At 41.8% G+C, this 12,551-nt stretch overlaps 1 protein-coding gene across 1 annotated transcript in view; it reads right to left on the bottom strand.

Moving 5' to 3' along the window:
- Positions 1 to 407: 407 nt before the first annotated feature.
- f13a1b (coagulation factor XIII, A1 polypeptide b) overlaps positions 408 to 12,551 on the bottom strand; it is a 70,870-nt gene continuing 58,726 nt past the window's right edge. Inside the window, exons 4-18 of the mRNA XM_074662282.1 lie at positions 11,142 to 11,239; positions 6,959 to 7,165; positions 5,129 to 5,317; positions 4,788 to 5,036; positions 4,594 to 4,712; positions 4,409 to 4,516; positions 4,158 to 4,332; positions 3,843 to 3,981; positions 2,617 to 2,720; positions 1,950 to 2,038; positions 1,713 to 1,866; positions 1,323 to 1,598; positions 1,079 to 1,239; positions 872 to 1,008; positions 408 to 779 (exon numbers count right to left, since the gene is read on the bottom strand). Of these exons, the coding sequence (XP_074518383.1) occupies positions 638 to 779; positions 872 to 1,008; positions 1,079 to 1,239; positions 1,323 to 1,598; positions 1,713 to 1,866; positions 1,950 to 2,038; positions 2,617 to 2,720; positions 3,843 to 3,981; positions 4,158 to 4,332; positions 4,409 to 4,516; positions 4,594 to 4,712; positions 4,788 to 5,036; positions 5,129 to 5,317; positions 6,959 to 7,139 (2,223 nt within the window). The 5' untranslated portion in view covers positions 7,140 to 7,165; positions 11,142 to 11,239 and the 3' untranslated portion in view covers positions 408 to 637. The remainder of the gene's footprint in view (positions 780 to 871; positions 1,009 to 1,078; positions 1,240 to 1,322; positions 1,599 to 1,712; positions 1,867 to 1,949; positions 2,039 to 2,616; positions 2,721 to 3,842; positions 3,982 to 4,157; positions 4,333 to 4,408; positions 4,517 to 4,593; positions 4,713 to 4,787; positions 5,037 to 5,128; positions 5,318 to 6,958; positions 7,166 to 11,141; positions 11,240 to 12,551) is intronic.

The raw sequence follows: 12,551 nt of genomic DNA, 5'->3' as shown, positions 1-12,551 counted from the left end.
CAGGTGAAGTTTGATGTTAGTCTGTCATGGTGGCACAAGTATGTTTGGCGCCACCTAGAGGCTGTTTTTTTTTTCTAGAAATCATTAAATTAAATAGACTAGTCTTCTGTTTATCGCTACAACTGTATGTTAAATATCAGCACATGGAGACTCTGCTTCATGGTGCATTACTGGATTTTTTTGGTCTCACGAGGACATCTAGTGGACAGATGTGGTATTACCAGAGCAGTATGTTTTTCTATACTGGGTTCACAACTTTTTACTTTTTTAGTCTGTTGGTCTTTTTTACTCATGGAGTAAACATTACAAAAAGACAAGTATTTACAACTTACACACCAACACACACTTACAGGGAATCTTTTATTTGAATGATATTTGTATCCGTACAGAACAAGTTAAGAAGCGGTGTCATATTGATATGAAACAAGGTGGAAAAAGCTCTGTACTGCCAAAAAAGAAACAAAGATATGTTGGTTTAATGGATGCCATGTCATTTTATCAAAAACTGTCTGACATTTTAATTGTTTTGCTTGTGGTTAAAACTATCCCTGATGATGTACAGCTGTAAAAAAAGGAAAACGAAACAAACCCTGTATAAATGTGTAAGCGTAATGAAGACGTCTGGTGTCAGTGATCCTCAGGGCTCGACGGTGATGGTCGCCTGGCCGTGGACCTGCCTGAGAGCAGGACAGTCCAGAGTGGCGAACACCCTGCTTTTGCCGGCCCGCAGCGGGGCGAAATACTCCACCCAGATCAGGGAGGAACCGGCCGGGATCAGACTGGAACAAGCAAGAGGGGTCAGGATTAGGTACAGACATCTTACCCCTGATGGACAGCTTTCTGTTTGATGAGTAAAGGCAGATTTTCCAACCTGTAATATTTAAACTTGGGCAGCATGAGCCCAGGCCCTTCCATGCGAACGTAGACACCCTCCAGGTTGAAGTTGAAGGGGTTCGTAAACTCCACCGTCGCGGTCATCTCTTCACTCACTCTACCAAATTCAGCGACCTGACGACAAGAACAAAAACAGATGAAAACAACTTTGAGAGGCTGATTCATGCAAAGTGTGGTTTCATACCGTGACGGTGAGTTTGGGGTTGCGCAGGGGGACGACTTTCATGGTGCTGACGATCTGCCCGGTCTCCTGAACTTTCCCTGTGATTATGAAGTTGAGGTTGGCTTGCTCCACCAGGCGCTTCAGGTAATTCTTTGACTCCACCACGACCAACTCCTTTACACCTAAGAGACACAAAATACACAGTTCTCCGTCTGCTTCTCACGGTTTATCTCTGATGTCCACTTGTGATTCGTATTTTCCTCACTTTTCTTGGGGCCGATTGTCACCATAGGGTTCCTGAACAGGAACTCAGCAGCGGTGACTCCGGTGTAATACACCACGCTCCCGCTGATGTATGCGTCCACGATGCGCTGTTCATCGCTGTTGTTTACAAACTCCAGGTTCAGGTCAAAGTCATCGCCGATGGTGACCTCCAGTGCGGGCAGGACGAGGTCCACGTCAGCCGGAGGAGGGTCCGATTTCTCTCGGTGACAGCCGTACGACTCTGCCTTCTCCAGGACGGTCCGCTCCTCTGTGCTGCCTAGATCGAAAGATTTAGAAGGACGTGTTTCAACATAATTTAGTTTATGATTCCTTCCTCTGGTTTAGGAACTCCCTGCTCTTCCATGTGCCTGAGTGAAATGCCGTCTTTTACCTTCAGGATACTTGTAATGTTCAGTGATGTCACGGCGGGTCGTATCTCCTGGAGTTTTTGTCAACACCATGCGGCCTACGTGAGAGCGGTTCACTTTGACCGGCTCCATGGTTCCTTCTCTGCTGCGGGAATAAAACACCACATCGCTGTTCACCTAGAAATTAAGATAAAAGAGACGCCAAGTGAGCAACTTTTTGCCGTTAAAGTCACAATGATACAGATTTTAACTGAACCTACCTCAGCAAAAACAAAGGCAGCATCAAACGGGTAACAGGTCTGCCCGTGTTTGATGGCCATGACTGATGCTGGACCACATCTGTACAGGCCTGTGTGGGTCATTGACGAAAGAAAAGCAATCATCGTCACACATTTTCTGACATATAAAGGATTTCCTGAGTAAATGATGAGTCATTTAATGTCCAACAAACACCAAACGTCCATTGTCCAACGTGATTAAAGCCTACATGCTACTACCAACCAAAAAAGTTTGTTGTTTTATCAACATTTGTTCAGGCATTAGCTAATGATGCTTCCAAAAAAGGCACTTTCTTAAGATTTCATGTCTGTTTACATTCCTCCAGCCACTCCAAACACAGAATCTACAAGCTAGCTAGCAGGGTAGCATCTGTTGCTTGCTAGCATTTTGATCATCCTGCATTACATCTGCCAGTTTTTTGAAGATTTCATTTCCTACAAGGTTTACCAACACATGATAAAAATTAAAGCCACATCAGCTTCAAATACTGTTAGCATTTAAGCGCTATTAGCTTCTGTAAGCTAACCCCTCCTAGCTTTCTATAAAACTTGAGTCGAATATCTCTTTGACATTCTATGAATTGTACTCTAATAGCTGATAAAAAGCTGTTAGCACAAATCCAGAATATTTCATGAGGCTGTTATTTACCGTCGCTGGTCTCCTGTGGTGTAGCATCCACCACCTGCCAGCCTCCAAAGCCAGGTGGGAGGTCAGGCCTGGACATGAAGCACTCATTCCAGCAGTGATAGTTCCTGATAGTGACAGATATTATTTCACTGTCTGACAAATTAAAGTCATAACAGTGTTTTCCTGTTTACAAACTGAACAGGGGAATGCACTTTTAAGCTAGCACTAGCTAGTCAAACAAGCTAAGTTTGTCTTCCAGATGGCGAAACTGCACATATGTAAAAACAGCTTCAAGGTAATGAGAATAAGAATCATTCATCCAATAAAGTATGAATTCAGCAGATATGATTTCAATACCATGCCTGACATTAGGCTAACTGCTAATTAGGCTTTTAGCTATCCATTTAATGCCAACAAATACATTTCTTGTGGAACAGCCATAAAAGGTCACAAAGTCGCAATGTCGTTTTCTACGTTACAGGCTTACAATGACAATGAAGAAAAGTTGTCACCCTTCAGTCACAACCTTAGCTAGCTTTTGCCGACCAGCTAGCTATAGTGTTTGCTAGTACAAAAATCAACAGGAATGGCACTAATTTCTTGTAAAGGCTAGGCTAATAGTTGTTAGGTATCTAAATTTCAAAACAGCTACTCTCAAGCTAACCACTATGCTAACAGCGAATTGTATCCCCCCTGTAAAATGGTAATGTTAGCTAGGAAAGGTTATAGTCAGTGACTAGCTAGTTGAATTTTTTGCTAGTTTATGATACAAAAGGAAAAGCATTTTCTTTTTATTGCTAGGCTAATTGTAGCTTATTGATGGATTTTTATGTTGCTACAAGCAGGCTTACAATTAGGATAGCAAGGAGTTTAAGCCCTGTGATGCATTGTTAATATTAGCTAAAAAAGGCTACATTCAGTGACTAGCTAGCTTAAATGTTTACAAGAACATAATAAAATAGGAAAGGTATTTATTTCTTTTCAGGGCTAAGCTAACAGTTGTTGGGTATATGAACTTTAAAACTACTGCTCACAAGTTAACAGATATGCTAACATATTAATGTTAGCTTGGAAAAGGTTGAACTCTGTGACTAGCTAGTTCACTTGTTTACTAGTACATGGATCTGGATTTTCTGGAGTTTCCTGAAGCAGTGAGTCAACAGTTTTTCAGAATCTTGCCTTGAGCCCTACACCAGAAAAAGATGGCGGCCATGTAAAGTTCGGACAATGAAGAGAAGATACAGTACCAGATGGAGTCTTTGGTGCGGTTGCGGTCGATCCTGCCGCTCTCATTCAGGATGATGTCAGTCTTCAGGTTTCCATCATTGTCGTGAGCGGAGTAGTAGTTGGTGACGACTCTGGAGGGGATTCCCAGACAGCGCAAGACTAGAAGAGGAATCAGGAAGTTCAATGGTAGAATTAAATGATAGATTACATTGGCCATATTTCAGTCAGAAAGTTGCCTTTTCCCGTCCCTGTCTGTCTCAAGAAGTTAGCTTTAGCTTGTTTAAATTTTAACTGATGTCCGACCATCGTCTACTTAAATTGAGAAGAAGTCTTACAGCTGTTAAAAACCGCAGCGTAAACCCAGCACTGGGCGTAGCAGACGGGCATCTTGCTCTTGGCGTAGCTGATCAGGATATCTGTGCTGCCGGTCCAGGAGGTGGGCGCCACTCCGTAGATGTAGTCACCGCTCCAGTTCCCTACCAGCACACCTTCGTCATCTCGGGAGTTCAGCTGGGGAGCAGATTTTAGACATGTCACTTTTTATTTTCTGGAAAGGAAAAAACATTTTCTTTGGGGTTTTCCTCACCATGGCAGAGGCCTTCCTGGTCACCTTGATGGGATCTCCACGGTTGGTGATGGGCATCTCAGCCCGGTCCATGATGTACAGACAGGCATCCAGGATTCCATAGTTAAACTTCGGATGAAAGTGTGAGTTTAAAAGAAGAAAAGTAGCTAGAAATCATTGAAGGACTTTGTCGTTTTTTCTGGTACCTGTCCAAAGTTCCAGTTCCTCTCTGCGATGTCATCGAACGCACCGTGATAGATGATCCCAAACTCGTTCATCACACACTCCTCCCTCTCCTCTTCATTGTCCAGAAACACAGCGTCCTCTGAGGGCAGACACCACACAAGTGTAAACAGCCAAGCTCAAGTTCAGAACCTGTGATCCTGAAGTCCAAACCGACCTTTCACCCAGGGGTTGAAGAGGATGTACAGGTCCCGGCTGTTGTCCCGTCTAGTGCGCCGAATCCCAAAGGGTGTCACCACGGCGACATACATGTGGTACTTCCCCACGATGCAGTCTGCTGCAGGAGTGACCCCGATGGTGAGGGTGTTGCCGGAGGTGTTTGCGATGCGGCCTTCCCAGGCGGTGCGGCGCTCCTTGTTGGGGTAGACGGGGATGTAGGTGCCTTTGCTGTAATGAGGACTGGTGCCTGGGTGGAGAGGAGGGAAGATCATCCACAGTCTGATACGTTCACAGGCAAGGAACTTGAAAGACTCTAAATAGAGTTCAGTGAAGACTCACCGATGATGAACTCCAAAGCAAACTTGTCCTGAGCTGGATTGTACGCACGGTTGAAGGTGACCTTAACCTGGAACTCTTGTCCTCGACGGACGATGAGGTCCACAGAGTTGAACAAGTCGGTGCGGTGCTGCTTCCTGTTGATATCTTCCTGTCCTCTCATCATGTCCACCTCAAAGATGTCAAGAAAATCTGAGAGGAAAGAGAATAAGAGGGGTTATTTACAAGACACAAAGGGATTTAAGAGTGGGAAATTTCAGCTGGAACCTACTTTAATGTTATACTTTCTTTCAGCAGACTGTCTCCTACAATTTGGTGTTAGTTGCAGGTTTGTACGATAATTTGTTTCCTGACAGTGTTGAAAATGATGATGACCCAGTACATATTTCATATTCCAGATCTTAGTATCCAGAATATTACCAGGATCTGGGTCGTACTTTTACATCCGTCAGAAATTATGGTGACCTTGTCTTGTATTGTTTTGCAAAGCAATCTGACCATTTATGGTGGAGTTATATACGCTTTTACCTCAAAGATCCACTCCTTACTTCCAAGGTCAGGTGTAAATGGAACGCACCATATTAAATAGACAATAGAGCTAAATTTCTTCTTCTTCTTCAGGGGTGGCCAACCTGCGGCTCGCGAGCCACATGTGTGCGGCTCTTCGATCCATTAATAAAATAATATTTATATGTATATTGTTTGTTATGAGTAGTGGTGTGCCGATCAATCTTAAATATTGATATATTGATGCCAATGTTGGGGTCAGTATTGATCAATACTTGGGTAATGAGACTGATACTTAAGTTTCATTTTCTCTTCTCTCGTACTCCAATAGACAGACAGAGATAGATAGATAGATAGATAGATAGATAGATAGATAGATAGATAGATAGATAGATAGATAGATAGACAGATAGATAGATAGATAGATAGATAGATAGATAGATAGATAGACAGATAGATTGATAGATAGATAGATAGAGCCTTGTGTCTTTTGCAGTAAAAACAGAAATTTGTCTTTAACACAGCTTCAAGTACGAATTTCAACACACAAAGAAAATTAATCTTGCTTTGAAAATTGGAAGTATATTGATTTTTACTTTATGTCATTTCATTTATGTGTGACAGGAAGTGCATTTGTCAGACCACGTGTGGGATGTGGCTCTTTGTTGCACCACGGTCATTTTTGTGGCTCTTGGTCTGGGACTGGTTGGCCACCCCTGTTTTACTTTATTCAATTTGGTACATAGGTGCAATACTGCCACCTACAAGGGATGCACTGATACCGATCCAGGTATCGGGTATCGGTGGATCAGTGCCCCTCAAAGCTGGATCGGTATCGGTGGAAAGGGACCAATCCAGGCAAACAGCTTTCTCCCTTGTCTTTTTCACCTGTGCTCTTGGATACTTGATTGGGAATGTCACCTCTGATGCGCTTTTATGTTTTTTGTTTTTTGATACCCAAAGCCCAGGTATTGGTATCAGTATTGGTAATCAGAACCAGAAAAGTTGGGTCAGTGCATCCCTACTACCTACTGGACTGGAGTGAAATAATAAGGAGGGATGGAAGGAAAGCAACAAAACTTTGTAACACCAGCCCCCTCCATTTGCACAATAGCATTGTTGAATTGCAGAAGTCTTAATTTACATTCAGTAAGTCGTACCTGCAACCTGACAGACTTCAAGTTAGAAGTGTGTATAATTCATGCAAGGCAGACCTACTTAACTTATAATCAAAGTTAAATAAACAAGAATAAAAGTTTGGACTAAAAGTAAAAGATCTGTTGACTTAACCACTCTAAGTTTAATTTTTACAGTGCATTTTCTCACCAGGTGGGAATCCCCTCGGGCCGGGCATGCCAAAGGGCTCGAACTCGGGGACGTCGCTCGAGTCAGAGTTGGAGCTGGCAACGGGGTCTGTTGAGCGGCCACGGCTCGTCAGTTTGGGAGGGGGTCCGGAGGGGACTGGGGGGGCCGAGGAGGGGACCACGGTGGCTCCTGGATCAGACATGGTGGTGGTAGCTCAGGGTAGATGATCTGACACAGACCAAAGGAGAAAATAACGTTTGAAACATCATTTTTTACATTTTTTTTCAGTGTACTCTGAGTGTTTTCTGCTTGGTGGGGGAGCTTCAAACTCATCTGTTCTACATCTGTGATTACAGAGACATGACGCTGGATAGTGTGTATGTGTGTGTGTGTGTAAGTGTGTTGTTCAAATTATGATAAGCATCACAGCAGCATGAGAGCAAATACTGAAGCTGATGAGCAATGACACACACATGGAAGTGGTTTCTGTGTCGTTGGGCGGTGTAAACAGTCACTCCTCTTCCTGTAAGCCGCTGGTTGGAGAAAACACTTTTAGTTTGATGATCTATTTTAATTTCACACATATTATGTTTGTTTTCGTGGTCTTAGAGAGAGGAAGAGAAGTCGAATCATAAATCAAACTCATAAAAAGAGGAATTTGAAATAGTTACTTCAACAGGACTCGGTTGTTTGGTTGTGTCATGAAGGGAAACCACAGCGACTTAACCAAAGTCATAACAAATACTTTGAAAGTGTCTAAAAACAATAAAAGTGGAAACACAAACTAAACCCAGAGGACCACTTGCAGGTTGGAGCTGGGCCCAGGTCTGAACACATCAAACAAAGACGCTCAGTGTGCTCAGAGTGACTCACTCTATCCACTCCAACCTGCAGCGTGACTAAAATGACATCACCCCCTCCGACCACATGGGGTCTACCTTAAACCTGCTTCCTCTGAGCAGGTTGATTATGTAAGTATGTGCTCAGTCTGATTTAACCTTTAAACACACAGAAGCTGTTTTCAGACGTCTGTGGAGCAAACACCTGGCTGAGAGTGAGAGTCGGTGTTGTGTAAGGAGGGCGTGTGCTGGTCCAGGAGAAGTTTGGGGCGACTTTCAGATGCATGAGTCATCATTTAAAGACACAGTGAAGACTCTGTTCTCATCGTCAGGGGCAGAGACAAACCTTCTGCAGACTGACAGACAACAGCACAGAGGTGGACGGAGCAGAAACAGAATGTTGACTCAAGAGCTGTACGTCAATCACTTTAACCTGGGCCGTCAGCTGGAGGCTTCTGTACATGGGGCGCACCAAATCAGCACCCTGACAACTCTACTTTACAGATTCAGACTGAACAGACTGTTACATCAGTGTTCAGGTGGAAAAATCAACCCTTTAAAAAGTCTCAAATATTCTTACATCTAAAATTTATCTTGGGCACCAAAACCAGATAATTCCCCGCCGCAGATTCAGGGCCCAAAATTTGGGACTGCAGTTCTAAGACCCTTTTTTGTGACCGCACCATTCAGTGCACTGATCTCCTGAAGACTTCAATTAAGATAAAATTATGAATGGAATGGAAAAGTCAGAGAAAAATGTCCTCACTCTGACTCTAGCCCTAACGGTTGAAGCAAGACAAGGGTCCCAAAAAAGTGGTCCCAAATTTGCAGTCCTGAAACTGCTGCCTATAACTGCCAATAACTTTCCATTAAGCCCTTGATATTGCAAGATATTTTCACAGAATTTTGAAAGTTATTACAAATAAAAAATAGTAAAAAAAGCTTTTGCTGACTCTCGCCCTAACAGTTTTAAAATTTAGGGATCCCCACCCCCCCAAAAAAATAAGTCTCACATTTGCTGCCCTGAAACTAAGGATGGGTACGGACTTAGGTACTTCTATAGGTACTAACCAAATTCTGTCAAAAGTACCAGGTACTGATTAATGTAAAAGCAAAAGGTACCATGTTCAGGTACCTAAATACATCCTTGTGACTGTGAGGGAGTGGAACAGTAGGTGATTTTCCATGCTGGACATGAACACAGCATTGCAAGGTTATATATTGGAGAATAAATATGTTCAATTGAAAAACTTTGAGATTTTATTGTTGTCCACATAAATACAAAAAGTACCGAAATGTGGTGCTGTTGAGTACCGATATTCATTGCCAGGTACAGGGCATTGGTCGTAACGTTTCAGATGTGAAATGTACCAATCCCAACCTGAAACTGTCGCCTCTGGCTAAACATTTCCACCACAAACTGTTAGAATTAAGTTTTACCATAAAGTTGTGAATTCTTGGGATTAAATTCATGAATTAGTGACTTGATGGTCTCCAAATCTTGTTTTTCTCTTCTATGATTAAGGCATTTTATCAGTGGTTGTGTAAATGTGTCTTCTTTGTCAAGTACTTCCTGAAAGTCATTGGCATTAAAAATAATCTTATCTATTTTTTTTTTCAATTTAACATATTTATTCCTCTATATATAATCTCACTATTCTGTGTTCATGTCCAGCATGTAAAATCCCCTTCTTCTTCCACTCCCTCAAAGTCACAAGGATGTGTTTAGGTACCTAAACATGGTACCTTTTGATATTCACCTGAATCGTTACCCGATACTTTTGACAGAATTCGGGCGGTACCTGTGAAAGTACCTAATTCAGTACCTATCCCTACTTTTGATCTCAAACAAAAGACTTCTTGGAAATCACAAACCTGATTATTAGGGGTGAACTGATCACAATTTTCTGAGCTATCACGAATCTTTAAAAAACCTGCCAATACCAATTTTTATTTTTTTATAACTGACAGCATATACCTTCAATGTTCCGATCTTATTTTATTGAAAATCATTGAACAATACCTGTGAAACAATAAAATCTTTATGTTTTAACTGAAACAACCAAAAAAGTGTCCTGAGTTTTAGGTCTTAGAGCAAAAAGCAACAATGGCTGGCTGTCAGACCTTCCCGGAGGTATAAAAGATCAGTTTCATATGTAAGGATGGGTCGATTGCTGATCCCCCAAAATCAAGGAAATCGGCCAGATCGATCGATCGATCGATCGGCATGTCTACTGATTATTCAACAAGGTTTAGGTTTGATAAAGCTAATCTTGGGCAGAAATGGGTGAAAAACTCAGACTTTCCAGATAAACAAGCTATAAAAACTTTAATCTAATCCGAGAACTCGTGATTCTCTGGGATTTAATGAGCAGTGGGTATTTTTCTCTAAGCGTGACTTCAGCTGTCAGATTCCTTTGAAAGGAACATAACATAACTCAATACTCCTCTTTTACATCTTTTAGTAACAAAAAACAACTGAGACTTAAGATGCATGGAGCTAATTCACAAAGTTACATATCTAAGAGTTTGAAAGAGTGTGAGATGCTCACACAAGTTTGGGAAACGCTGACTCAGGAGAAAACCCTCCACACATGCTCACCAGCAGAGCTGAGTCTGGTTAGGGTTAGGGGTGGGAGTGGAGGTGGGGGCTCGTCATAAAACTCAGTTTGAGAGCTGTACTTTCTGGAAAAACTGAAGTCAAATGGACTAAATTATCAGATTAATGTCGCTGTGGAGTGGAAATAAACGTGTGTTTGAACAGTTCCAACAAATTCTACGATCAAACACTTATTTCATTTAAAAACTCTTTAAAATTCAGTTTGACTGTCTGAGAAAAAAAAGGGCTGCGTGGAGCATTTTTCTGATTTTAACCACCCTTTCAGAGAGGAATAAGCGTGCATTTTAATGATTGCAACTTTTCCCATTAGCAGTGTCAGTGTTTAACATTTTTTGAATGAATTTTGAAAGTTTTTATGATTAAAAATGAAACATTCAAACTTTTCCTAAGGGTCTCAACTTGTAAAAAACTTCAACTTTGATGTTGATGTTTCTCCCCTTGGACTGTTAGGATGTAATGAAGACATTTCACCAATTTTTTTTCAGAAAGGAAACAATAATCATGCAATAACTTCTGGAAATGAAAGTTTGTTTGTTTCACTAAACTTTTCCAAAGATTGCACAACAACTGCAGGACGTTTAAAAGTACTCTCAGATGTTTCATTAATTCACATCATCACATCTGGAGGGATTTAAAGTCACAGCACAGCAGAGGAATATGAAAGCATGAATGCATGGAAGCAGAGGTGTGTGTTAGTGTGTTAGTGTGTGAGTGTGTGGAGGTGTTGGATGCAGAGTTCAGGTACCTCAGACGAAGGCGGAGAAGCTGCTGTTGGTCGAAGTCGTCTGCTGCTTCTGCTGCTGCTGCTCCGTCTTGGGAGACGTCTGCCTCTGCTTAAATACCCTGCAGGGGAGAGGAAGAGCCACCGTGTGTGTGTATGCATGTGTGTGTGTGTGTGTGTGTATGTGCATGTGTGTGTGTAAAACTTTCGCGGAGTAAAAGTGTTGTGTAAGGCGGTCAGTCAATTTTAGGATCAGGATGAGGAATCTACCGTCTCTGTACCACACACAGCTGGATGGAGCTTCATATGCATGAAGCTACGGACGGATTAATGTTTGAGCTCTGCTGCTGTTGCATGTGTGTGTGTGTGTGTGTGTGTGTGTGTGTGTGTGTGTGTGTGTTTTTAATGAAAAAATATGTGTTAAGTTTAAGTTTTTCTCCAGCTGTTGTGGCTTGCTTTTCTGGTTCTGCTGTAACTTATAACTGTACCAATTAGCAAAAACTAGCATGCTATCACGGCTTAACTACAATATGAAAAACACGAAACATACCGAAAATCAGCAATGATAAATACATAACTCATGTAAGGTCAGAAACTAAAGAAAAACAGCTTCCTGTCCCCTGATTGCACAACTCTGTTTCACCAAAAACTCCCAGGATTGCCCAATGGAAAATATCTGCTTGCTAGCTTGCTAAATATGCAAGAGAGCGTGAAAATGATGCCTTGATGCCAAACCTGCTGTCTTACTCCCAACAAACAAACAGTCCTTGAGAAATGTAGCAGATGCAAGAGTGCTAACTGCAGTTCCCCAAGTGTCCACTTGAGGCTGGCTCTAGAGGCGTCCAAAGCCACATACACACCCATTCAAAAACGTTGATCTTTATAAAAAATGTTAACAAGTTTACAGACTGGTTCAAAAAAAGTTTTGGTCTCAATTTTTTTTTTAATTTTCAGAAGGGGATACTTCTAGTATTATTTTATTAAACATCTTAAAGACATTAAAGTTACAAGTTTTGTCAGCTAGTCAGAGACCAAGAGCCACAAAAATTACCGTGGTACTACAGAGAGCCACATCACACAATCAGTCGTACAAACACACTTCCTCTCACACATAAACGAAATGACATAAAATGAAAATCAATACATTTCAAATTTTCAAATTTTCAAAGCGAGATTTACTGTGTTTGTGTGTTTAGAATCGTACTAGAGAAGAGAAATTGAAACTTAAAGGGCAACTCCGGTTTTTTGACACCTGGACCTTATTTATAGGTGTGTGCATGCTCATATACTCACTCAGACAAACATCGTGCAGCTCGGAGTCCTTCAGAAGTTATTTAGATCCAACCGATTTTAGCCGCACTTAGCGGGGGCCACGGCAAGGGAGCTTCAGCGCAGAACATAATCTCTGCAAAATCGCTCATTTCAGCTTTATTT

The sequence above is a fragment of the Halichoeres trimaculatus genome, unplaced genomic scaffold (genome assembly GCF_033239565.1).
Source record: "Halichoeres trimaculatus isolate MK-OKI-2021-1 unplaced genomic scaffold, fHalTri1.1 fHalTri1_scaffold_22, whole genome shotgun sequence".
Classification (NCBI taxonomy): Eukaryota; Metazoa; Chordata; class Actinopteri; order Labriformes; family Labridae; genus Halichoeres; species Halichoeres trimaculatus.
This window is presented reverse-complemented; position numbering and strand designations above follow the sequence as displayed.